The 27,869-nt window shown below is 44.0% G+C and overlaps 1 protein-coding gene across 3 annotated transcripts in view; it reads right to left on the bottom strand.

The window, feature by feature from the left end:
* Positions 1–27,869, bottom strand: part of SRRM3 (serine/arginine repetitive matrix 3) — a 672,576-nt gene that overhangs the window by 271,720 nt on the left and 372,987 nt on the right. For all 3 annotated transcript variants that reach the window (XM_069614948.1, XM_069614950.1, XM_069614949.1), the window contains one exon: positions 7,846–7,926. In XM_069614948.1, coding sequence (XP_069471049.1) covers positions 7,846–7,926 — 81 coding nt within the window. The remainder of the gene's footprint in view (positions 1–7,845; positions 7,927–27,869) is intronic.

Raw genomic sequence — 27,869 nt, 5'->3', positions numbered from 1 at the left:
CCTGGTCAGATCACAATATCATCACCTGCAACATACCTGTCGACAACCTGACCCAAGCCTCACCCTAAGTGCTCTTAAAAGCCTCACCCTAAATGCTCTAACGCCAGAAATTATCTAGCAGATTGGTAGCAAGAATAAAGTTGCAGCCAGTGTTCCGAAGTTGTATCCTGTAATTGATTTGCTCCTGTTTATTTCGATTGCATTCGAGTACTGGTAGTTTTTATTAACCGTTATGAATGCAAGACAAATACCAGACTAAAAAGAGATAACCGTACCTATAGATTAGTTATGCACAACAGACAACCGGACATCTATCGTTAGATGATTATAAATAGGGCGGATCAAACTTTACACATTTTTTATTGTTAGCAAATGCACCCATCAAACACAATAGATTGTGAGCTTGTTAACAATTAAAGAAATAACCAATATTATTTTAACGGTTGAAGCAGGTACTTTTAAAACTAAAATAAAAGGATACGACATCACTATTATGCATATGCAGGAAAACTGGGAGGGTCCTGGGTGTTTAGTTTTCTACTCAGTGGTATCAGGTGTTTCAGCCTAATGGAATTTAAAAACGACTAACCCCAGAATGCAGATGTGTTTATTAATTTAATCAATAGGACAAGGACAGGACTGAAAGGTGGTTTACCTGCCACAACTATAAGGCTTCGGTGGATGTCATTGCTAAACATCCACGGCTATCAAATGCCACGGTTTCCTCCACTGTCCAGGGTAATTCCTAATTCTCGCTGTCACTGGTCGAGGACTCCTTGATCTATAATCTACTGTTGACCTAAAAAGACACTGCACAGCAGACCGTCTCTGGCCTTGATATTTGTGACATTTCACTCATACCAAGAGACTATGCTTCAGAGAAAGGAACTGAAATGACTGTATCGCCGTTCATAAAAATACGTGGGTACGCCCCCTGCTGGCTAATGTCAGAACTACTCATTGCATTCTAATTACCAAAGAAGGAATGCAATGTCTGACCAGCTGCAAGCATGTTTGGCCTAAACGTCCTACCTATCCGCAGTAGGTTTTTGATGTGATGCTCCGAGAATGCTCAGTCTCTAGATCCTCCTCTACTAGCTGTCGCCCATTGGCCAAACGTTATCCAACATTGACATTTGATTTCAATCCTTCTTGGAAGGAGGAACACAAATTCTGAATTGCAATTATGTTTTTACATTCTTCATGCCAGATTCCTTCCCTTCTACGCACTTGAATCATATAGCAATCACCCCTGCTCAGAGGGGTTGTACAAGGCGGTTACAGCTTGCCAGCTCTGTATGCCCCGCTGAGTGGGGGTGATTGCTCTTTGCACTCCGGGTTGGCCCATGTTGCGAATATATATATTTTTTGAATAGTAGATGGGCTCTGCATGTATTGCAGAGGCCCAATTCCCCATTAAAAAAAGAAAACAAGATGATCTCTGCTATAGTGAATAGAAAAGTGACTACATCCCTTTTCTATTTCTATTGCAGCAGCTATGGGCGAGAAGGAGCACCGGGACTGGCACACAAAGCTCTGGTCCAGCTGGTAGGTGGGGATAGAGGGTTGGAGAAAGGGTGCAGGATGCTTTTTGGGGTGGCAGGGAGGATGGGGGCATTGGGAGGCAACAGGGAAAGGCTCCCAGGGCACTCCCCACAATGAAGATGGCAGCACCCAGGCACAGGTAGGGAAGGGCCTCGGGCAGTGGTTGAAAATAAAAGTATAGGAACCGTAAAACCTAATTTAAAAAAGTAGAGGGGCACCGTTTTCAACCATTCCTGCCCACTTCGACCACTGGCCTCAGGTGGCTGGAGAAACTAGGACTGTACACTGTGTGTTCTCGTCCACGTTTCCAGGAACCTGATTGGCTTCATTATAACCCTATTTAATGGTGCTCGGTATATCGACCTCGGATAGCCCTGCTGGCAGTACTCAGATAAGGTTTTGAAGTGGGAGTATTTTTCTCCCTTATGTAAAAAGTTGGGAGTACAATGTTTTTTTTAGGGAGTAGAAAAAGTCCCATTCCCAATTATGGTATTACATATTTTGTGATCAAAAGAGCATTGTTCGTCCAGGTATATATAAAATAAATCAATATAAGCTATACAAATGTTTTAACTGTAAAACAGAATTTTTTTTGTAACTTATATTTCTTTGCATCTACTTATTCATGCACATTAAAAGATATATGCTTACCTCTTCATATCAGGCAGTAATAATATTAGAGTGCCTTCCTGTGGCTCTACGTGACAAGGAGCTAGCTGTGTGGGGGACAGGCTCTAATGTGTCTGCTCATATCATTCTGGGGAGTATTTTACTTCCTATTTTTCTTTTTTCTGACTATTTGCCTATTTTTGGGGAGTCCAAATGGCTGATACACCCCTTATCTGTAGGGCTGCCTGCTGGTATTAAAACCTGTATACTGCAGGCTGGATGCATACAGCTGGGACTGGTGTTCATCTGGTTGAGCTATCTCAACGACCCATAATAGGATCCTTCCCTCTTCCACTGTACCCCTAATTGGCTGTCCTGCATTGATTCCCCTGTCCCCAGTACCCTTTCACATGTACCCCCACCCCTCTGCTCCACATGATCAGAAATGACCCATTGTCAGTTCTTAAATCAGTGGGTGCATTTGGTGGTTTTCTAGTGCTCTAATCCTGCTGAATAATATCCAAGAGTATGTAGGATACAATTTGCAACATAATCAATGGCTCCAGAAAAGGGCTAAAGGAGCAGGATAGCATTGCATTTTATTAGTGCACTAATGCTCTTGCCCTATACTTTTTTACGCTTTAACGTACAGAATCCTACCTTTTGATTATGAAATGCATACAAGTCCCGTGTAATCTAGAACACATATCAAGTCCTGCTTTTTTCTATGCATCCTGGTTTTACACTGAGAAAGTCATAACTATGAGTCCCAGAATGCAAAGAAAACCTAAACAGGGCAGGTATAGGTGGGCATCCCCTGAAGGACATGGGAATGTTGGTGTGTATGGAAATAAGTTTAGCTCCGGAAACCCATGCAGTGATTATAAACTGCTTTTAAGAAGTTGAGATAACCCGCCCCACAGCTCTCAAACACAGATCGCTAGTTGTAGGAACTGCAGTACATGCAATGTTAGGGAATGCCCAGGCTCTAATCTGGTCTCCTCAGTGTATACATTATTAAGCTCAAGAGAGTTCTAATCGCTGTGTGTCCACTGATCTGTGGTTGTGTAAATTAAACCATGTTTTGGTGGGCACAAAGACTTTAAACTGGCTCCCGATCAGGGATCTACTTTGATTCAAAATTCGCTGACTGACTTTGAAATAGGGCGTCAACCGTACAAAATGTTTTCGCAGGGCAGTACAAGTGGTATAGCATCACAGTGACCTGCAGTGCACTTGGTTCCATACAATGTCAATCGCTTGCATCTTTCCCCCATCCTTTTTTGTTAATATTAGTGGCAGCTGGCATTTTAACACATACAGAGCAAACAACTGAAGACCATTATGCATGCAAGACACTGATATATTAGAGATTTGTCCAGGACCTTTTGGGTAAAAGAGCGGAAACCCCCTAATTTGCATATGTATTCACACCAACTTAGGTGGCTTTATTATTATTTATATTAGGAGCGCTTTACAGAGGTATACAACTATACAGATACATAATGGAGCACTTACAGAGGTATACAACAGTACAGATGCATAACAGAGCGCTTTTCAGAGGTAATAACAGAACAGATACACAGCGGGGCGTAGGATACAGAAGGGGACAGAGGAGGGGTACAGCTGTACTTCATCGCGGGGAGGAGAGAGGCGGATGACATCTAGCGAGTCAGGTGTTACGGAGGGAGATGTGAAGGCCTGACTTCACAGAAAAGGGACATTGCAAGGAGCATCATTGATCTTTGATACTTAGTGGCACCATGGGACATGAAAATATAAGAAGTTTACATAGGTAAGCTGAGAGACAATTAACTAAGTTGTGCGAAATACACAAATGGTCCCTATAATTAATATATATGGAGCAACTCTAGTCAAGAAAACCATGGGTGAGGTATTTTTTTTATCATAGTCTCCATACTTATCTTGAGCACTTCTCAAGTCCATCACACAACCAATCACCAACATTATCTAGTACCATGCTTTGGCGGGTCTAGATTCTGCCTTCACAGTAGAGCTCTGCGTAAAACTGAGTTGAACGCCCCTCGACTCCCCATCACAAGAATACTGATAATTAACCTCACTTATGACACTTGTATCCCTACTATTACAAACATATTCTACCCCCTTCCATTTGTTTTTGCCCTTCATATCTGTTTGTCGTATTGTCCACTGTCTCTTTGTTATCACCTCCACCCCCAACATTCTATTCTCCCATCAACTACTTTCCTTAACTAAATCTTCCATATCCACAGGGTCAGGTCTTACAACACCCTTTTGGAGTAATAATACGCTAACATTCAGACAAGGCTATGTGCTTTAAGACCACTACGTGGTGACAGGACAGAATAAATACTCGATAACATAGCATAACATGTCATAATAATGTTATAACATAAGCTATGAATTGGATCACTTGCACGGACTGCATGTAAAACACAGTGGAATTAAATGATTGGATCACCCACTTTGGGAAATTGGTGAAACCAGGATGTTGGCAATTTAAGCACTTGACCACATATCTTCCCAGGTTTAGTTGATATGAATATTAATTCATGTTTTGGTTTGGGTTTCCTGTGATTAAATAATACTTTATAGCAATACCTTGAAAAGAACACACCCTGCATAATAAACGAGCATTTCATAATGAACTAACCTTACACTACTTAATCGTTATAGAAACATGTTGAGCAAAAAAAGAGTATGGCTTTAGCTTTATTTTCCACATCCTGCATGACAGACAGCTCAGAGTACCACAGTGTAAAGCAATGTGATCCTGAACAAATCTCCCTTGGGTTTTAAAACCACAGTCTTTATTTCACACAATATGCAGCATTATGCACCCTGCTCATCACCCACAGTTCACATTTCCTGAGCGACAAAAGTCCCCCACGCCCCATCAATACCTAATTGCTTGCGTTATAGATCAATAGATGTTTCAAAGACCCCTGGAAGAGCCGCTGCCATGAGCTACAACTTTCACATGAGCTGGAAATGCTTTGATCGCAACTTCTCCAAAATATTACGAAAAAGAACAAGAAATATTTCTACATAAACTTCACTCATAACATGTGTGTCCTCGTAAAGGCGATCAATTGAAGTAACACAAAAATGTCTGAGCACTTTGGCACTGGTCAATCCAGGTCCTAATACAATTTAGGTGGAAGACCTATACCTCAATAGAGTATACAAGTTTCCCCTGCTAAGAGTTAAGATGCATTCACATCTTTGTCAATTTGTTGTGCAACCTTTATGTTTATCAAACTTTCCCTGTTATTTGTTATTATATTTTGTGTTTTGATCTCTTTGTATAAGAAAATATTCTGATTAATAATGTTGGTTTGACATATTGTTTCCCTTTTCATGGATTTAGTATGCGAGTTCATAATCAAATGGTTAAAACAATGTATCATATTTTATGCACTTCAAACTCATTATAATTCAATACAAATGCATTGTTTGGTAATAGATTGACTTAGATGTGCATTTGTATGTTAAATAATGAAGATATTGCCAAAAAGAACACTGCTTTGTACACATTGCTATGGTTCCTGGTCGTGGTTGGAATTACCGTTATGGTATGCATGCCAGGTAAAAGGGATAATGCATAGTGACATCTTTGTATATGATTCACCTGTCTTGGAAGGCTCTGCATGCTTGTTGGTTGCCAGTGTTGTTTGATGACTGTCAGCTTTATGTGGTTGCATTTGCAGAGACCTTTGACTAGGCAGACAGCGGCATGGAGGACACTTCTAATAGCTGCTAGGGCAGTGGTACGTAGGCTGGTGAGTAAAGCCTTTCCTTCTTCTGAGTGAGATCGCAACAAGGCTTGTTCATTGAATCTGAATCTAGTCTGTCTGTTCGGAAGGACTTGATGTTCCATAGGTTAGTTGGTACTATGATGTATTACCTTTTTTAATGTGGGTTTTGATGGGGAGGTGGTTGTCTATGTAGAACCCCACAGGCTTAGGGCAGTGGGTGAGCTGTCGTGCGATTCCAAAGATGCCCGTCCCGGACAGCCAACTCGGATGTGAGGGTGTTTGGTGTTACTGGTGAAGTGCAGGAATTTTGTCTTGGTGAGTTTCAGTTTAAGGTAGACACTAGGCATCCAGGTCTAGAACGGGTGCAACAGGTTTGCCATTAGTGGATGTCTTCAAAGGATGATATTTTCAGGTAGGGTTGTGTAGAGTCTGCTGATTGACGGATGTGGCTGTTGTTGCTGAGACGAGGGCTCTCAGGGGATCATGGAAAGACCCACATCTGGACATTACTTGATCTTGGGGAATGGAAGGGCCAATATCTGGACATGCTTTATTGGAGACAAACATGTGAATACATCTGGGTGAGTTCAGTTTCCAAAAGGAAAACAGACACAATCACCTCGACATTTTGCACAGCTTTGTAGAGGGAAATGGGCAAACACATTGGCACATGCTCTGAGGCATTGGCGAAAAGGGAGGGCCCGACATTTTGACATTTTTCCAACATCTTAGTGAATGGAAGTAACATCATCTGGATATGTTGCTGAATCTGAGATAATGTTTGGGCCCACATATAGATGCAGCGCCTTGGCAGGTGTAAAAAAGGCACACATGGACATGCTCTTTTCATACAGCACCATTTAGCATATGATGACTATGCAAAGGCTAGTAATTTAAGGTTCGATGTCTTGCATGGTGCATTTTGGAGTTTTCATGCTTTGCTGCAATTGATTCCAGAAATGGAATATGGCTTCCAGTTCAAAAAGGCTCATATTGCCCCGAATTACAAAGCCTCTTGCTTCAGAAAGAGAATCCAGTTTGGTATGTAGTGCTCCAAAGTTGCAGAGGACAATCAATAATGGTAACCATGCTGGAACAACCAGGTTATTACCAAGTCAATGGAGACCATATTTTAGATGTCGCTGGAGAAGGGAGACATCTCGGCACTCAATAGAAGGCCATTGATAAGGACAAACATCTATAAATGATAGAGGTCCTTAAGCAAAAGGAGGGCACACATCTGATCATGTCCATCTAAATAAGCTAGGCCTCCTTGTAGAATGGAAAATTACACTCATTTGGACACTCTAGAGAACTTTGGAGAAGGGAAAGGGACCAGCTTCTGGTTATGTTAGAATTCCTTACAGAAGGGAGAAGGTCAAACGTTTGAAATCACTTGCTGCCCTTGGATGAAGGATGATACATAGCTGGACATGCTAACATCCGTAAAGAAAGGAGATGGAGAGCATCCGAACCTGTTATCTGTCCTTAAATAAGGGAGAAGGATACATATCTGGACATGCGAGAAGTCCTTGGAGAAGACTAATTGGCATTCATCTAAAAGTGCTACAGTCAGCAGATAGGGAGGTCATTGGAGAAAGGATGAAGTCACCCCTCTGGACATGCAAACCATTCTTCCCTTGATAGGAAAGATGTGTACGCATCTGGAAATGGTAAAGATGTGTGGAGAAGGGAAGAGCGGGACATATGGACATTCTAGAGGCCCTTCTAGAAAGGTAGAGTTCACGTCTCTGGGCATGCTAAATGCCACACATGTGGACAACCCCATATGACATGCTCAAGGTCCTTGGACAGGGCAGAAGCATGCACATCTGGACATGCTAGAAATCTTTGGCTAAGGGGGAACAACACACATGTGGACACAGGAGCGTCCTTGGAGTTTGAAGAAGGCACACATTTGAACACTCACCGGCTCCTTCTGTGGCCAGATTTCTTCTTCTTTTTCTTCTTTGGTGGAGGTGAACAGGAGCTGCTGAGCCTTCCTTTCATCCTGTAGCAGGGGAAAGAGAAAGCCATAGGTCAGGCACATGTAATTAATGGTACTGGGTTTTTATAGCGCTTGAAACAGTACTTGTTCAGAACTGCATTGTTGCATGATATAATGGAAAAGAAAGGTTGTAATATCGTCCCTGAAGCAGGCACGCAGTTAAAAAGAAAAGGAAGAGTGCACCCAGGGAAGTAAAAGGAGCACACACCTTCAATATGTGTTTGTATTAGCAAGAAGTGCAGATGTGTCCTATGGCGGTGGTGTGTTTAATATGTAAAAGGCTGGGACTGGTACATGAGCTGCATGTCAGATACCTTTCTGCGTATATGCAGCCTGACACGGGCTATCATGCACTGGCATACATCTATTACAGGATTGAGGATCTGGTTCAGCCTCACCAGTGTCTTAGGCCCGGCTTCATCTGCGACTCACTGTGTAATCTTGGTCAAATCTCTCAAGCATCCTAACGTGAGCAGACAGGCCTCTCTAGTAAGATTAGGGAATATATTTTCTTGAACCAGTTAGGTCTACTGGTAACATAAACTCTATTCATTAGAATGATACCAGATCTGCTTTTAAGAGGGCAATTGGACACTTTATAAACATAGAAAAAGACCACATTAGCAATAGCAGAGCCCACATGAAAAGAAATTGTCTTAGAAGAGGTAAAACGCCAGAATGCAACTTGAAGCAGAACATGTACATTTAAAACCCCTGCAGCTGCACACACGATCCTATTGGACCACATAGTCAAGACAAGGCACGCCTCCTCTGATGACGTATGTTGTTCAAAGTTGCCTTTTGTGTCCCATGCGAAACTGCCCAACGTGTGCCGCATTTGTCGGCAAAGTTCTAAAGCCGATACATATATGGCAAAGTGAGGGTGATATGCTCAAAGCGCGAAACCCAGCGCAGCATTCGAGCAGCAGCAGCAATCTACAGCAGCTGGTGTCTGTGTCTTAGGCAGACAGCGAGTCTAGCGTACAGAGCACGCCCACAGTCGAGGTATAGCAGCGCACAAGCCTGAAGTGGACACTCCAGCTCTGCAGGCACAATTAGCTGGAGCAAACCACAAGACTGTCCTGAGACAGAAAATCCTTGTCTCATCCACTGATCCAACCTAGGCACACGTTAAAGCTGCAATTGAGCCAGTGGTCAAGAATGCGGACAGCGGTGACAATGATGGGCTTGATGCCATTGATTGACGGTGGCTTGCACTCTTCCTGACCTAGCCTCAGGCATCCTTCCAAAACCATAATCTTTATTCCCGTCTGTCTAGGTTCTGATTCAGCCATTTTCTCACAATTGGTATGGTCAGTGGGAAAAATGACACCCCGCTTCACCCACAATATGCTACTCACTGATGCACAGTCCAGTACTTTCGACATGTATGTATTTGAAATCGGGAACTATTATGTCGTGTCTCCCTGCTGGCTTGGACTGGGTGATGGTACTGAGTGATGTCATGGTGAGAATGTTATGTGTGTGCCTGGAATGTTGGAATGTTGTTGTATGAGTGTGTAATGTTATGGAGCTCTGGGCCGGTCCTCGCGAACGCAAGGCTGCACATAAAGAATGACAGACGTGGTATTCTTCACTTCACAAGGCCTGGCTCTGCTCTGACTAAAAGAGCGCAAAGCCGGCCTCTTTATTCTTCCGTGCGTGCGACGACGTCACACCTCAGCACGCTATTCATGTGATACAACACTCCTTCCCATTTTTATAAGAGCAAACTTTCACTTGTAAAACATGACACAAACAACGGTAAGACACATATTGAAAAACAGACTCAAAATGCAAGGCGATGAAGAACTCATGGTTACCCCAAACTGGGGTAATTTGCTGGGCTTTAGATTCCCCGAGCATCTGAGTTCAGGTGCTTAGATCATAGTCCCTCTATCACACCGGGGGCCCTATTAGTTCACCGTCTGGCTATCGTCTTTCGAGCTCAACAGCTGGGAAGGGTTCTGCATGATGTCCATTTCCCTTGGGTGCTGGGTTCGCCGGCCTTTCAGGGTACTGTTCCCTCGGGTTGTCGTCCGCTGTGTCACTCACATCGGAGGGCCGGGTTGCAGTCTACTGTAGTCGGGGTGGATCTGAGAGTCTCTGAAAGAAACTGGAGTTCCGTGTCACCAGCCCACGATCATCTGTAACTGCGATCCTTGTGCTCGCACTATTTTGAGAGGTGATGGTCTATGGGGGAGAGATGATTTTTTCATGCTGGGTGGTGAGCTCTCACTAATACCATGATGCCTACCACCACGTAATACTTTCTTAGGGCTCGCCCGGTGTTCTACTTGTGGATAGCTGTTTCCCTCTGGGAATGCACACTTTTGTCTATTGTTCCTGGAGTCCTTCCGTCCAGTTTGGGTAGAAACATGCTTGGACACCTCTGAAATAGGGCTTCTGCAGGGGCCACACCTGTGGAGCAGTGTGGGGTGGTTCTATATTCAAGTAGGAACTGAAATAGGGCTCTTTTTTCACATGCTCCCCGATCATGCGCTAGGCAAAAACAACTGTTGAGCGTGCGCATGAAGCGCTCTGCCTCACTATTTGCACATTGCCATACGGGTGTGATTTTCCGATGTTCAATTCTTCTCTTGGCCAGAAATTCTTTGAGGCCGGTGCTTTGGAACAGGGAACCATTGTCCGAACATACTGTCTTGGGAAATCTGTGGGTAGCAAATATTTTCTCCATCACTGGTATTACTTCTTGTAGAGCTTGGGACGGGACAAACTCTACTTCAGTGTACCGAGACCACTGGTCTATCATGACCAGGAAGTGTGAGTCCCTTTGTGTGGAGCCAAATTCCATGTTAATGGTTTCCCATGGTTTTTCGCTCCGAGGCATGCACTGGATGGACGGTTCTTTGCTTTTTGCACCTGCAGCTTGGCACTATTTGCAGGTACAAATTAATTCATACACTTTTGATTTGAGTGCTGCGAAACAGACCTTGAGCCTGAGGTGACTTTTTGTTTCTTGGCACCATGATGGCCGTTATGTGCAAGGGCAATCACTCACTCAGTCAACTCGGTGTGGATCACCATGTGGGACCCTCTCAGGAGGAGGCCATCATCCGTGAATGTTAGTTTGCCTCATACTTTCCATAGTTGTTCAAGGTTTGTTTTCACTCCTTGGTTTCTGGATCCTAGGTTCTCAAGAGCGGATTTCCACTGTCCTGACTCCATTGTGTCTCGCAGGATTTGGAAGTGTAGAAGAGGTGCCAAACTCGATGTGCACTCCAACCACCCATTTTGAAGTACCAGGAACGTTCACGCCAAAATATGTGATGTGTGATGAGCAAATAAACCAGCAGAGAGCCACAGTCGGGCTCTGTCCAGAATAACAGCACCTATTGAAGTACCGACACCTAAGAAAACCTGGACAGTAAGGTACCCATTGAGAAAACCATATCGACAAATGAGACAGAATGATGATCGCCAGAATTTAATAACCGAAGAAGCTAAGAAGATGCTAAAGGAAGACGAATGATGATATCATAAGAGGCCGGACTGACTCACATATAGAAGATATAACAACCTGAGAATTATGACAAATGAGACAAAACACCATGGATATGTGACACCCTAAGCATAAAGTGAAAGAATTGATGTCAAGATGTCAGAAACCTGTGCCATATGCACGATGAAGATATTCAGTTAGTTTAAACGTGTACATATGCAAAGTAAACGCAAGAAGCACAGAAATTGTGCAGCTTGTTTATGCTTAGTAGTGGGATAGATTGCTGCAAGCGCCACATGCACATATCTACCTCAAGAGAGCACTTTATATATGTATACTCCCACTATGTACAGTAGCAGAATCAACCAAAAGTTACTACAGGTCTCAAGAGGAGAGTTTTGCAGCAAACAAATCGAGAATTAAAGACAGAGAGAAATTCAGACCAGGGTAACAATGCCAAGAAGCCAAGGTCGTATCGGCTGAAATAGACCAACAGTGGATACAAGTAATGAGAAGAAGAACAGAGTATCCTGTTCAGAAAGGTCAAGATAAGCCACAGATGGCAGACGCCTGGCAGAATTAAATCAAATACATGAAATTGCATGAAGAAGAAGACGATTTCACTGTGTCGGAATCACGTGACCAAGCAAGTAGAAGGGACGAAACTTTCACACCTACGCATGGACCTTGGCCATGCACAGACGCCTTAACTTTCAAAGACTAAGAAGCAGACTTGAGGCCAACCACAAAGAAATAATTGACACATGACCACTGAAGTGATGATTGATTGTAACTATAATTGGAGGGAAGCTGAGGATGCAGACAAACTCCCTGCACCTGGCCGGCTATTCTGCACGCTGCTAAGCAAGTGGAAAAGTATGAGTGTGGTTGATGCCAACCCAATCATAGTGGACCATGTAATCTAGGGTCCTACAGTTAGTAGAACCAATGAGACGTTGTACTTTTAGTGACGTTTACAGTAGCCATTTTGAAGGAAGGGCTTACTTGCCCCATCTGACATTGTTTATCCATTTCCCTCTCCCCGTTACCATACACAGATATAGTGCCTATATTAAAGTTACCTTCCTAGAACCAATCAAGTTGCATGCTAAGTTTTGAGATTTACACATCAGTGGTGACGAGTTTTTGGTATAAATACTATGTTTTTTCTGAAATTAATTGGAGTTCAAGCGAGATGGAAGATCAAGCGATTGCTGATATTCATGAACTCCATGTTTTTTGTTCTTGTCATTAAAAGGACTCCCTATGCCAAACTGTTGAGTTGTCATTATTGATTTGATGTGAGAGTATTAATCTGCATCCCCATCCATCTCAAGGGTGCTGCTACTCATTTTAAAGTGCTGTTGGGAAACCCCCAGTCCTATGGGCCAGTTGGGGTCCCTACTGCACAGAAGCACCCGTGATGTCTTGATGTTGCATTGAGCTCGGCAACATCCATTGACCTGGGAACGGAGCTTTCCATGATTAGCCTTAAGTACTCGTCTGCTTCTGCAACCTCCCTGGAGGGTGCCTTTGTTTGTCTCTTTTGGGTGACGGGATAGGTAATCCACTGCAATATTTTGTCCTGGCCTGTATTTGAGGTTGACGATGCATTCTTGAAGCACCAAAAACCATTTTTAAATATGTGGCGGGGGGTTGGCTGAACCACTCATCAGTATAGGTAGAAGGGGTTTGTGGTTGTGACGACTTTCCATAAAAATACACATGGAAGTGGCGACATCCCCACAGCACGGCAATAGCTTTGCGCTCAATCTGGGAATACCTCTGCTTGGTTTGAGAGAGGGCTCGGCTGGCATATGCAATGGTGCACAGGGTGCCGTCTTTGTCTGTGTGAGGATGGCACCAAGGCCAAATGGGCTCACATCAACGATGATCTTCATATCTTTTTGTGGGTCAAAGAAGGCCAGGATGCATTAGTCTGACAGTGCCTGCTTGATGTTTTCAAATGAGTTTTGTTCCAGGGCTGTCCACTTCCATGCTGTGGATTGCTTTGTGAGGTTTCTCAGTGGCACGGATAGGGTGGTCAGGTTTTTGATAAAACGGCCACAGTAGGTGACCATCCCTAGAAAACTCCTGACTTCTGAGATGGGGCTTTAGCCTCCTGGATGTCTCTGACCTTGGCTGGATCAGCGGATAACCCTCCTTCCTGAAAGACGAAACTGAAAAACTTGATCTTGTTCTTGTTAAACTCGCATTTTTCGTGATGAAGAGATAGGGCTAGTGACTGGATCCTCAACAGTACCTTCTCTAGACGCTCTAGGTGTTTGCTCTCTGACATGGCATGTATCAAGATATCATCGCTTACATACAGGGTTCCTGTAAGTCCTGCCAGGGCTCCACTTATGGCATTCTGAAACTCCTCGGCAGCTGACGAGATGCCAAAGTTCAGCCTCTTTGCTAATGCTAATCCATTGTGCTTTGCACACATGGGTTCGGATCCCATCCTTGTCACCAATGTTATGGAGCTTTAGGCCTCGCGAGCGCAACGCTGCGCAAAAAGACTGAAAGACGCAGTATTCTTCACTTCACAAATCCCAGCTCTGCTCGGACTAAAAGAGCGCAAAGCCAGCCTCTTTATTCTTCCGTCCACGTAATGACATCACAAGTCATCACGCTATTCACGTGATATAACATGTGTGTTCCAGCCCAGGCATTTGGAGCCATGTAGCCTGGGTGATGGGAGCCAGAGGGCTCGACTCCAGTTCCTGTCATATTTAATTTAACCTGATGTTATCTTAATAAAGGAACCTATGTTACAACTTTTGTAGTATGTCGGGGGTCATAGGATTCACAGGTAAAATGCAGAGAATATGCTGGAGCCGGTAAGTGCAAAAGTACCATTTTAGCTTTAACCAAATTAGGCTTTTGAGCTAACATTTGTAAAAGATATGCACATTTCGACATGTTTGTGAATGGTTTGGAGATGTGGTTAACGATTTTAGTATTAACAATTTTGAGGCTCTTCAGCTCTTGGTGTCATTAAAGATGACAAGGACCCTTAGCTCTATGTGTTGAAGTCAAATATTATCTGTGTCTATTTACAGCGTGCAGTTATTTTATCTGTTGAATTGGTATGTTTAACAATAATACATTAACCAATTTTAAGGTATTGAAATGTTTTCGGTGTGAAAGATGTTGAGTTGTGTTGGCTATGTTGATAGCTAACAATGTCTGCTGCCTGTATGAGATTGTGTGTGTATTTAACTGGTGTGTGGATGGACACCTCCTGCATTGCAGTTGAATGGAGTTATTGGTGTTTTAGGTTTGGACGCCTCCTACACCCAGTGAGTTATCTAAGAGAAATTTTGCATGGATTTATGCACTATTTAGGGTTTTGCTCAGGATTTTGGTGCTTTGGTTTAATCCTGTTTTCACCTCTGGAATTGTGGCCCGGTATCTCTGTGTTGTTGGATTCTGGATTCACGTGCACCTCATTTAGTATCTGGTAGTTATCAGTGGAGGTGCTGTGGGGCAGATGGGGCATAGGCTGTTCCAGTTTGAAGAAGGTTTAATTGCTGGGTTCATCCTGATGTGGATTATTTGGAGCGCAATCTAATTTGGATTTTCTTGTACATTTTCTGATTGACTGACCCATCTCAGTGGGTTAACATCCTTTGTGTCTTCCGAGGTCACACCTGTGTGTCTGGTCAATGTGACAACTGGTCACCATCTTTTGCCGCAATCTTATTTCTTGGTTTGGAAAGTTAGGATGTGTCTTTGAGCTCGACCTTGTTGGGCCTGGTCTGGTTGGCCAGCAGGCTAGGGCGTAGTGTTACTATGTTGAGGGTTCCTGACCCCTTATTGTGCAGTGTTGTCATTTTTTATATATGTATGTGTGAGTTGTGGTTCTTGAGTGCTGGCATCCTGTGTATTGTGCCATCTCACTTGAGTCTGGTCTTTGGTTGTTAGATTAGGTTACTTAGTGGGCAGTAAGCCCATGTTCCAGCCTGGTGAGGTGAAGTCAGTGCCTGGGCGTGGCAGGTCTGGGACCCACAGGTGGCAATGGTGTGTGGAAGGTGTTCTGTTCATGTTTGGTCGGTTGTGAATATAGGCCTTTTGAGGGACAGTCAGTGCTCAGATGTGGCAGGTCTGAGACCCACCTGTAGCAGCGATGGGTGGAAGGAGTCTTGTTCATGTCTGGTTGGCTGTGAATGTAGTGATATTGGTGCGGGTCTGCTGCTGGCAAGTTTCGTTACGCCGGTTTGGTGTCCGGATCTTGCGCTTTCACGTCAGTGTGTGTTTCTGTGTGGTACCGTTGGCAGATGTAATTTTGGTTGAAGTGTTGGATGGCCGTTTTAGTCCTTGTGTTGTATGTGTGTAAACAAGGGAGGTGTCTTATGTTGTGTCTTCCTGCTGGCTTGGATTGAGTGATGGTACTGCGTGTTGTCATGGTGAGAATGTTATGTGGGTGCCTGGAATGTTGGAATGTTGTTTTATGAGTGCGTGTGTTCCAGCCCAGGCAGTTGGAGATATGTAGCCTGGGAAGTGGCAGCCAGTGGGCTCCACTCCAGCTCCTGTCCTGTTCCTGTCCAATTTGATGTCACCTGATGTTATCTTAATAAAGGAACTTATGTTACAACTCGCCTGCGGCCTCGAGAAGACAGCTTCATTACAGGAATCCTTATAACTAGCTGGTGATGGATGATAGAGGGAATACATAACTCCTGCTCATGTCAGGCATTCATAGCTCATCCAGTCCCAGTGTTACATACTTGTCAACATGATCCATTCCAATCTGTAGGTGTTTATGCAGTTCTGGTTGTTTGTTTGCATTCTGGGACTTGTAGTGCAATTTCTTTTAATGGGAAAAGCAGAACTACAAGTCCCAGAATGCAAAGAAAAAATCAAGACTGGATAAGCCTATGTTGGCAACTATGAATTTATTCATTGCTTTCTGATATCTACAGCTTTACTTTTTCCAATGTAAATGCATTATAAATAAGACTCCCAGGTGTATGGTATATATTTGTTCAACATTCCCGTCTGTGTTTATCCATATTTATTTTTTGGCCAATTTATTGGTCTTTACTCATATTTAATTTTGGATCTGTAAAAAAAGTACGTTGCAACTAGTATGTCACTTTCAGAGAGCTCGGTCGTGCACAACAAGCCAACATCCATTTTCACTTTAAAAACAAACCACTGCTGGCCTGAGCCATCCACGGCCATTTAAACACATTTTGAAAGGAAATAAATACATTTGTAAGCCTCTTAGTTATGTTTCTTTGCACAGTCATTCGCCAACAAAACAAGCTAGACAACCTAGAGAGGCAAGCAACAGACCTGCATTTCTGCCTTTTCCCATTATTTATAAATCAATACTGAAAAGATGCAGTGACTTCTGTCTGTATTTGTGTGTAAAAATCAGTAAAAACGGAATAGAGAGAGCCGTAGTTATAAATATAAGGCAGCCGGTTCCTGTAATTGAAGAGGAAATAAAATAACAGCAGTAGATGTAACCCCTCACTGCTGGGATCACTCGATGCTGACTTGTCAATCCAGAAATAGATGTCCCTACAGTTGTGCTCCGGCAGAGCTCTACGGCATAGGATGTGGGCTAAGTACTGTTTTCTAGGTCACCAACTTCTGAAGACAGTGACAGCCCACACCAGAGATTTCCAATCTGGCCACCAGAGGGCAGTCAGGCGACACTTGTTGCCGTTCTGTCTTAAAACCACATGCAGAGCCACATCTCAGTAGATGGGCAAATGGGGCATGTGCCTCGGCATCCACTTGTTATGGTGCCCGACTGATCGCTGCCTGCCGTTCGCAAATAAGAAAATGCTTCACCGAGGTGAACAGGATCGGTAGGGCCTCCCCAAACATGTCTGTTACTTTGCGAAACGTTAACCAGTGACAGCTGCATGTCTTGCCTTTGGTTCTGCACAGGCTGTAGCAGCACCAATTAGGCTAAGGCAGAGTTTTCAACCTGTGGCACTGCCGATGTTGAAGACTACGGCTCCCATGATGCTTGCACCATTCACTATGCCAGCAACAGCCGATGAGAGTTGTATTCCAAAGCCTCTGGAAAGCTAAAGGTTGCAATCCCTTAATATGGTGAAGACCAGCCTCACAAAAGATAAACAACGTTGAGGGCATGTGACGCATAGGCACACACATGCTTACCAGTCAATTATGCCAATGTGTGTGCCTCATGTGCCCAGGTTTTCCCCCATTTTTGACAAAGGCTAAGAATGGCATAGCCCTGAATGCCTGCCTCTTTTTTTGTCTGGAACACGTATGACTATACCACGATCACGGTTTTAAGTGGGCTAGGGCTAGCCCGGACGGGGCCACGGGTCTGGGTGCTGCTGGGGGGTCCTCAGTCGCTCACTAATAATAATATGATTTCTCCTGTGCGCACACCTGGAATGTGAACGCAGTATATTGTCGGGGGGTGACGGATGATTTACATTGTACATGCCTCCCGCAGTCATCAATTGTAGGAGGCATTAACACTTTTACATTTAGGCAGTGGAAATGAGAAGCGTAAAGGCAATTTTCCCTTTGTTTTACTCTTCAGTTTTCTACTACATGGTGGGAGTGAGGAAAATTGCAAGAAGGGTCTTTTTTTGCAGAAAAGTGCAAAGGGAGTCGTTCCCTTCATAACATTAACACTTTGGGGAACACGATGCGTAGAGAGAGAATCAGATTTCACGAGTCAAAGACACCCCAATAAGCAAGCTAAGTCAGGTGCCTGTGCCCCTCCCTGCCTGCTCAAAGGCAGACCCTTTCACGTTGCAGGCAATGCAGGCCTAGATATCAATCTGAGAAACATGAACGTGGATTCAGAGTCACTACCTGCATAATACAGATGGAAATGAAAAGATGTGCATATAACACACTCATCACTCATCACTCATCACTAGCCACAACACAATGAAGCTCCAGCGAACACTGACACTGGCTGTAGTGTACTAGGACAGCACAGTCCACATGCTGTTCATTCGGACTGACGTAAACATATTTGACGCATTGTCAAGTTTTTTTTTTGTTTTTTTACTACATGCTTGGTTACCAGTCGGTAAAAGGGAGACAGAAGAGGCAAAAAAGGAGTGGAAAGGGAAGTGGTGAGGCTGTGGGTATGTTGAACCTCCAATTTAGCAAAAAGACAAAACAGACCCTTCATGAAAAATAGTAGCTTGTTAAAAAAGGTTCCTCAGAATGTGCATTATATAATTCTAACATATAAGCAATCTACAGTCTACATCAGTGCACTAAAAGGGAGATTCAGAAACTAAACTGGATCCAGAATCAGGCTAGCAGGCCCTGCTCTAATCTGAGAAATGCACATAATAACTCACATGAGAACCAAATAGAGGTTCAAGTGGCAAGTCAACTCATGGATGTGTACCAACTCACAGGTCATTCGTTATCTGTCTTTTGTTCACACTGAATCAAGGGAAGAAACAGCAACACAAAATGCCACACAAAATGCCACTGTCCTGGAGATGTAATAAAAGTGCCTCAGACCTGCAAATCAGATGTTTTGGGGGGTTTCAAGCCACTCCCACTTTTTTATCTTAAGAAAAGGTTACATTGGAATTGCCATTTGTTTGCTGGAATTTTGTTTTTTCTATTAAATCTGTTAATCTCCTACAATAGCATTTATATGTCTTATGTTCTGTAGTTTTAATCTGTATCTAGTCCTATATGATATGATAAGATAGGTTATTTATAACGTGCTTAATAGCCAGAGGTTTCAAAGCGCAGAACAGGACCCAACCTGTGGTGCTTCGTGTCGTCTTGTTTCCAAGGCGAGCACGTTGCCCCTGAGCTATCCTCTCAAGATTATAAAAAAGACTAGGTCCTGCTATTTCAAGAGCTTCATTCTTTCTGAGCATGATGAAGTAATCTGAAGATAATGAAAGCTTGAAAATGAATAACTTTATTAGACTAACTAAGGTATTATTCTGTTATCTTTTTTGGATCAACACTTTTTATAAAAGCAAATTATACATTACATATCTATTCTCTGAAAAAATCTTGGTAAAGGTGCAGTTAAATTGTGCAGATTTAACACAACAAAACCCTTGAAATTCACAGATGTGTGGAAGTCATGACCAATTTAACTCGGCGCACTCCCATTGATGTCCCCCATAATGCCATTGTGTATGTCATTGTGAATCCCTGCTCTTATAATATATATATATATGTGCTTTGCAACAGGAGCACTCCGAGTTAAGCTAGTCACATCCGCTGAATTTCAAGGGTTTTGCTATGTTAATATGCTCATCTTAACTGCTCCTTAACTAAAGTTTTATTCAGTGAATTTCAGGGTTTTATACCATAGTTTGTTTCCAGCTCCCTAGCCATGGCCCCTTTACATGTTTCCCCAAAAGCTTTCTTCCAGTCCCACTAGCCATGGCCGGCGCTAAGCAGGTAAATCGGGGGAGGGGATTTAAAATAAAGGAAGGGAAGGGAGGTTGGGGGGAAGATGGCGTCAGGGGGAAGCAGCCATCAGGTGGCTCAGAACTTGTGCTCGCATCAGTAGATACAGCCTGCATTCTGAGCAACTTGTTTCGTTGCACACCCAATCCTGTGTGCTAATAAAGCTTCAGGAACACACAGTTATTCATGAGGAACAATATTAAAGCATGGGTTGGATAAGGTGATTCATGAGGTCCTACGCTGAAGTAAACAAGTTAATTCATTGGGCCTTATACTGAAGCCTGAGGTAGATGAGGTGATACATGAAGGTCTATACTAAAGAATGGGGCGGACAAGATGATTAATTAGATCCTATAATGAAGCATGGGGTGGGCATAGACATGCATGAAGTCCCAAACTAACACAAGGGCTGGACACAGATTCATGATGTCCAACATTGAAAATGTGGGAAGGGGACAAGGAGATTCATGTGGTCCTCTACTGAAGCACAGATGGACACAGAGATTCATGAGGTCCCATAGTATGGAAGGGACTGGACACAGAGATTCATGAGGTCCCATAGTATGGAAGGGACTGGACACAGAGATTCATGAGGTCCCATAGTATGGAAGGGACTGGACACAGAGATTCATGAGGTCCCATAGTATGGAAGGGACTGGACACAGAGATTCATGAGGTCCCATAGTATGGAAGGGACTGGACACAGAGATTCATGAGGTCCCATAGTATGGAAGGGACTGGACACAGAGATTCATGAGGTCCCATAGTATGGAAGGGACTGGACACAGAGATTCATGAGGTCCCATAGTATGGAAGGGACTGGACACAGTGATTCATGAGGTCGCATAGTATGGAAGGGACTGGACACAGTGATTCATGAGGTCCCATAGTATGGAAGGGACTGGACACAGTGATTCATGAGGTCCCACAGTATGGAAGGGACTGGACACAGTGATTCATGGGGTCCCATAGTATGGAAGGGACTGGACACAGTGATTCATGAGGTCCCACAGTATGGAAGGGACTGGACACAGTGATTCATGGGGTCCCATAGTATGGAAGGGACTGGACACAGTGATTCATGAGGTCCCACAGTATGGAAGGGACTGGACACAGTGATTCATGGGGTTCCATACTAAAGCATGGATGGATGCAGTGATTCATTAGATTCTATATTAAAGCAGTGGTTCATGAGATTCCTCCTAAATGTACCGATCAGTTTGAATCAGTCAAACCCCCATGAAAGTGACTTGTAAGCAGATTCAAAGTGAGCCCTACAAATGCTCAGTTTGCCTCCTTTGTGGTTTGAATCAGCTGTGAGCGGTACCAACCATAGGCACATTTTTGTTTGAATCAGGTAAAATCGGGTTGAACCTGAATTAAGTGAGGACATTCCCTCGCGAGATCTCAGCTAGTGAGATCTCGCAAGATCAGGAGCATGAAGCGCGATCAGCGCCCGGAGCTGACCACTGCAGAGCCGACTGGGAGACAAGAGGACGCTCCCTGGCGCTTCTCCTGCAGTCAGGCCCATAGCCTGCCTGCAGTTCTACACAACACTTACCTCATCACCATAATCTCACTGCCTCCAGCACCCATGTGCCACAGAAATAAATGGCAAGAGACTTAATCCCACAGCAGTGAGGCAACTGCTGTGGTTGTCTCATGGATTTATCAATTGCCCTAATTCAATCCATGTTGATGTTCGTTGTAATATATATTAATAAACCTTACACTGCACCTCAACGTGTCTTGTGCTTCATTGAGGCCACTGCATAATTGGTGATGAGGATCAGGGTAACTGCCCCACGCAACCATCATGCAGCGAGCTACCCAACCCCGCTGTTTCTTTCAGTCCCCTGGAAAGCCGCAATTTCTTGGCTGCAGCGGGAACCTTTATTTACCACTATCTAGAGGACCTGGAGGCACTGACTACTCCGCTCGCAGGAAAAAGGCCATGTTTCTCAACGCAATGGGGTGGAAAGGCAACACATATTAGCTGGTCTCAAGCCTGAGCCAAGGGCGGGGGATGGAAACAATGTGTTTCTGGAGGCAACATGCTGCATAATGAAGCCTTTGTCCAGCAAAGAAAACATAGTTCTCCCCCAACTGAAGTTCTACAACAGAAAACAAGAAGGTGGTGAGCCTGTTGATGATTACATCAACCGCATGAGACAATTGGCTGCTTTGTGTGCATTTGGGGAGAATACAGAAAATGTAATCTCCGACAAGTTGGTGGTACTTTGAAATAACAGAAAAGTACAAGACAAGTTTGTACTAGAGAAGGAATTAGAGCTTGACAAAGCCATCCAGATAGCAAGAGCAGAAGAAGAGACTGCTAGTAGGAGGAAAGAAATGTCGGGAACATGTTGGGAACGATGGCAACTACCGAAGTAGCAGCAGTCCAATGGAAAAGGGCAGCGTGAGAAGCAAAAAGGTGACACACACACAGAAAGAGGTGCCAGGAAGAAGGAAACCCTGAAGTGCCACAGGTTCACCAGCACAAAGCATCTAGTAAATGACAAAGACTGCCTGGGGAGAAATAAAGAATGTTCAAATTGCAAAAGATTCAGCCACTTTGCAGTCACTTGCACCTGGAAAAGAAAAAATGTTGCAATCCTGGACGGGGTGAACTCTGTGAGTGATGAGGAAGAAGACATAAACAAACCAATGGTCATAATGGTAAACTCCACTCACACCATGAGAGAGAAACCCCACTGCATAATAAAGGCGGACGGCAACGAGACCAGGGTCATGGCAGACTCGGGTTCCGATCTCCAAATCATTTCCATCCAGACCTTAAAAAACATAGTGGGTCAGCAGAAAGAGAAATTCAGAAGAACAAAGCACAAACTGACAGTCTTCGGAGGTGCGTCAATGAAGCTACTAGGATACATCAAAGCCAAGCTAGAATTCAAGGACTGACAATATACGTGTAAAATATAATTTTTGGAAGTAGGCCCAGCGCTTTAGGTTGGGGCAACCAGCACAAACTCGACATTCGACTGGATCATATCACAGATGAACAAGTACTGGCAGTCAAAGCAGGAGGAGCGTCAAGTTTACGGGAAGATTTCCCCACACTATTCTCGGAAGAACCAGACAAGAACTACAACCACAAAATATGACTCAAAGACAATGCTGTGCCTATTAAGCATAAAGTGAGGCCAGGCCCAGTGACAGCAAGACAGGCTTTGGAGCATCAGCTATCCAAAATGGTCAAAGAAAGCACAATCGAAGCAGTGGAATCGTCGGAATGGCTGAGCCTGGTACTATTAATTAAAAAAGTCCAGACGTCAGGATATGCATTGACTTGCAAAGTCTCAACACAGAAGTGATTACAGACAGCTACTCGCTAACCAGCATTTCTGAATTGGTTCTGATTATGAAAGAGGCAACAGTGTTTTTGAAACTAGACATGCATGATGCATATCATCAGGTCAGCCTCTATAAGGAATCCCGTCCGCTCACAGCGTTCATCACGCCTTTTGGCACGTACCAATACACACGCATGCCTTTCGGCCTCTCCACCGCCACCTGCGCATTCCAGAGGATGATAGATTTGCTCTTACGAGGGATCGGAAATGTAGCCTACTTTCAAGACGATATACTCATATATGCTGAGACTGAAGAAGCTCACAATGACACGCAGAGGAAAGCTCTGACTAAGCTACAGGGGGCAGGTGTGCGATTGAGGTACAAAAAGTGTGTACTTTGAGCCCAAGAAGTGGAATATCTGGACTGCCACATATCAAAGAAAGGAGTGCGCCCTAAGAAAGGCCTCCACAAAGCCATTGTGAGTGCCCCTGCCCCATCGTCAAAAGAAGAGCTTCGGTCTTTCCTCGGATTCGCAGAGTACTATGCAAAATTCGTGCTGAGATTCTCTGAAACCACAGCCTCCCTTAGAGAGTTACTGAGAAAAGGAGCAGAGTATGTCAGGGGTCAACCCCAAACCATCTCTTTTAAGGAAGTCAAGAATTGTCAGTGCTCAATGTCTCAAACCATTCAATCCCATGTGTGATACGTATATCATCACAGACGCAAGCACGTACGACTTGGAGCCACCCTCACACAGAAGAAGGGAGACGTGGAGAACATTGTTGTATTCATGTGCAAGGCACTCTCTGATGCAGAAGTAAACTATTCAACAGTTGAAACAGAGTTGCTTGCCTGCGCTTTGGCTGTGGAGTATTTCAAAACCTATGTGTGGGGCACCAAGTTCAAACTAGTGACTGATTACAAACCACTGGTCCACATGTTGAGCCCAGGAGGCACCAATACGTTGACGCCAAGACTAGCTTGCATTGCAGCCTAGCTGCAAAAATACACAAATGAAATCCTGCACATACCAGGATTGAAGAATTCCCAAGCAGTTTGTATGTCAAGACTATTAGATCACAGGAACCCAGGCACCACATTTCTCAAAGATGAGTGTGTCATAGCGTTGATCAACGATCTTAGGATCCAAGACTTTATGGAGATGAGCGAAGCTCACTGGCGGGCTGAAATGGATAAGGAAGAATACCTGAACATAGTGGCAAAGTGGGCTCAAGAAGGCTGGCCAAATGAAAAAGCGGTACTGGAAGGGCTATGCCCATTCTGGAAGGTCAATGAAGAAATTGTTGAAGAAAATGGTCACGTTATGAGGGGTGACCAAGTTATCCCTTCCAAAGGAATGCGCAAAGTGATACTGTGCAAGGCTCATGCAGGCCATCTCAGCAGCAACATGACCCGGACAGAGTGTGTGAAGCATAATGGTGGCGGAGCATTGACCAAGATGTCAGAATCTGGATTGAGAGATGCCACAAGTATGACAGCAGCAATAAAAGGCAGGCACCCATGGTTCCCACCGAGATCCCTGCAGGGGTGTGGCTAAAAATGTGCATGCACTTCATTGGCCCTTTGGACAACATGCTACCCAACCACAAGTATGGCATTGTACTAGTTGACTACTTGTCCAAATGGATTGAGTTTGTTCCCGACAGCACCACACCACAGTGATTGAAGTTATGAATGCTGTGTTCCAAAGGGAAGGGCTGCCTAAAGAATTAGTTACTGAGAACAGTGTTCAACTCATCTTAAAAGACATGGACACTTTTCTTTCTGAAGAAACACAATCTTAGCCAGCTGACAGTCTCTATTGTCCTCAAGCGAACGGACTAGTAGAGCGTGTCAATAGATTCATAAAGGGTGCCTTACAACTAGCCAGTGCAGCTGGAATGGATCCCACAAGACAGTCAAAAAAGACGTAGCTGCTCACAGACTGACCCCAAATGCCATTAAAGGGGTCACATGCTAAGAGGAAGGAAGGTGGCATCCACATTAGTACCACCATGGCTACACAAGGTGAGGCAAGACGACACCGTTGATATGAGAGACGTTGTCTGGTGGATTCAGAAAACCAAAGAACGCATGAAAGCCTGAAGTGATTTGCTCCGCACAGCTCATTGGATGGAGGTGAGTGAGAGAGCTAGTAAAGATAAAACTGCCCCACAAAGACAGGTTATCGGGCTCCAAGTAAAGACAGACGATAGAAGTCACCAAAACAGACACCGAAAACTAATTGATCCATGACTAAACTCTCCTCTTTAGCCCTTTCACACTCTCCGACATTAGTTGCTGACCTGAACCAATGCACTGTACTCTATCAGACTTTGGCCTATTCCCAGTGGATTGTGTTAGGGGTCAGAATTGTGAGGTGAACAACTTTGTGAAGATTTTTCAAAAGATGCAATTTTATTAGCCCAAAAGGTTGGATAAACGCCTCACTATCCTTACCCTGACAAGGGTTTCCCTGCCTAAAATAAAATAAAGGAAGCACTCTAACAAAAGGTTTCTGTCCCTCACACTTGTGCATACACCAACTAAACAAGGTCATATATGGCAGTTCAAAAGCAACAAATATAACAGTTAAGTTCACACAATGATAACTGTTTCTCCTTATAATCTGGATGAGTAGGCTGGACTACTGCTGTAATTCCCTTTACCTTGCACAGGGATTGGTATCCCGACTACAACGTCTCCAGAATCTGGCGGCCCGGGAGGCAACAGGTACCCCCTATAGTGCTCATTTGTCCCCCGTACTGCATTCCCTTCACTGGCTCCCAGTAGCCCAGCACATTCAATTTAAAGCACTATCTATTGTTCAACGTGCTCTTCATGATCAGGGAGCTGAGTATCTGTGCGCTAAATTTGTGTGCTATGTCTTGAACCGCCCCCTGCGGTCAGCTGCTGCTGGCATGCTATGTGTGCCTTCTTTTCGCCTCACTCGAGTTGGGGCTTGGGCTTTCTCGATTGCAGCAGCGCAGTTGTGGAATACCCTCCCACTATCTATGAAATTGCGGTCTAATCATCTGATCTTTCGGAAAGCTTTAAAAACCCATTTATTCTGATATTTCAGCATTCCTGGCCCGATTGCGTTGTTCTGTTCATAGCTAACTGCCTCTCTAGTGCCATGATGCCTATGGGTGACAGTGCGCTATACAAGTGACCATAACATGACATAACATAACATACTGAACTCCTTCTGAATAGCTCCAATCAGAAGGGCAGCCCTTCTGCCACTTTTGTTTCCTTTCTTCAGTATCAACCAATGCTGACAATGGTTCTTTTTCACTATTACACTCGTTTGGCTTTGGAAATGCGGGTTTAAGTTAGTTCCTCTTATGACATTCTTTACATATGGGCAATATGTTTTTCAAACACTTGAGTTCTTAACTGCCCTCCCTTGACTTTGGCAATTTTGGCTTCTGGAGGCAAAGACCCTCTCAGAACCGGCAACTGATCGACACTCGACAGTGGTCCGGTGCCTCTGTTCTCCTCTAGATTCTGATTCTGCTGCCACATGGAGATATCATGACTACTCCTCCTCCTAGTACTCTTCTCTGTGGACTGCAGCTGAGGGGGTCTTTTCTGCCTCCCAGTCATCTTCAGGCTTGGGCCATTATCCCTAATAGCCTGCAACCTGCAGCCTCGTGCCTCTAGAGCCCTCTTCTTCATCCCAGTTCTTTGTGAATTGTGGAACTTGGAGTCTGCAATGCAATAAACAGCTTTTCTAATGAAAGGATCAACATCAAGTTCATTTCTTTCCTTATTGATATTCCCCAAAGGAGTATTATAAGGTTTTAATGAAGGGTTACATTTTTCAGGGGAATTATGGTTTTCAGAGTTTAAGTTAGTACATTTTAAAGGCTCTTTTTTAATAGTTCCCAGGGATTCATAGAGGCTTTCATCCTCATGAATGTCAGTGATTTTACACTGTGGTTTACTACTCCCAGTACATAACTGGTTATGATGGTTTCCCCCACATTTAACTAGTTAGCTTGGGAAAATAAAAGCTTTCTCTGACAGCATGCCATTTCATTCCTGGTATCCCTGATGCTTCCTTCTTTAAAGAAGACAAATACTAAGTCTCACTTGACAGAGTCATCCTGTCCCCTTAGAGTACTTCTCGTCCCTGGTGATCCTCCCGGCTTATACCACCCTGATAGTCGGGATCAGGAAGCGCCTGCCTTTCCTTGACCACCTGGGTGGAGACTTTAGGTTAGATATAACAGTTAATGAACCCTCCCAACAGAGATAAAAAAACTGAATGTTTCACTTCTACGCTCAGCTTACGTATTGCAGTCCCGGCATCTTAGCACCATGGGTTCATGAGGCTCCTCTCTGGACACAAATGCCTTTAGCCTCCCAACACAAAACATAGACCAACACACAGAGCTTCTTGTACATAGAACATCCACGCATCAGCAAAGCAGCAAAGTTATCTTTCATTTTCCCTCTCTTCCCACTAACCTAAACCAACCCGCTCTTATAAATCCGTTGTGCACCTTGAGATCACCTAAACTCCAGCAGTGCAAGTTATACATCCTAGTAACATAACATAACAACTGGTGGAAGAGAAGATAAGAATCGTGCCCTGATGTTCTACACTTTTCTCATGGGGGTAGGGTAGTCCCTAATTCTGTTTAACATCTACTTCCTGCCAAATCGCAGGCTTTCTTCTGAGATCATCCCAATGACCATTATCAGTTTCAGACCCATTCAGATTTTTTTTTAAATTTGGGCTTAACTG

Source organism: Ambystoma mexicanum, chromosome 9 (genome assembly GCF_040938575.1).
Source record: "Ambystoma mexicanum isolate Mex_15411 chromosome 9, UKY_AmexF1_1, whole genome shotgun sequence".
In the NCBI taxonomy this organism is placed as follows: domain Eukaryota; kingdom Metazoa; phylum Chordata; class Amphibia; order Caudata; family Ambystomatidae; genus Ambystoma; species Ambystoma mexicanum.
Note: the sequence above shows the minus strand (reverse complement) of the source record. Positions and strands in the feature narration are given on the sequence as shown.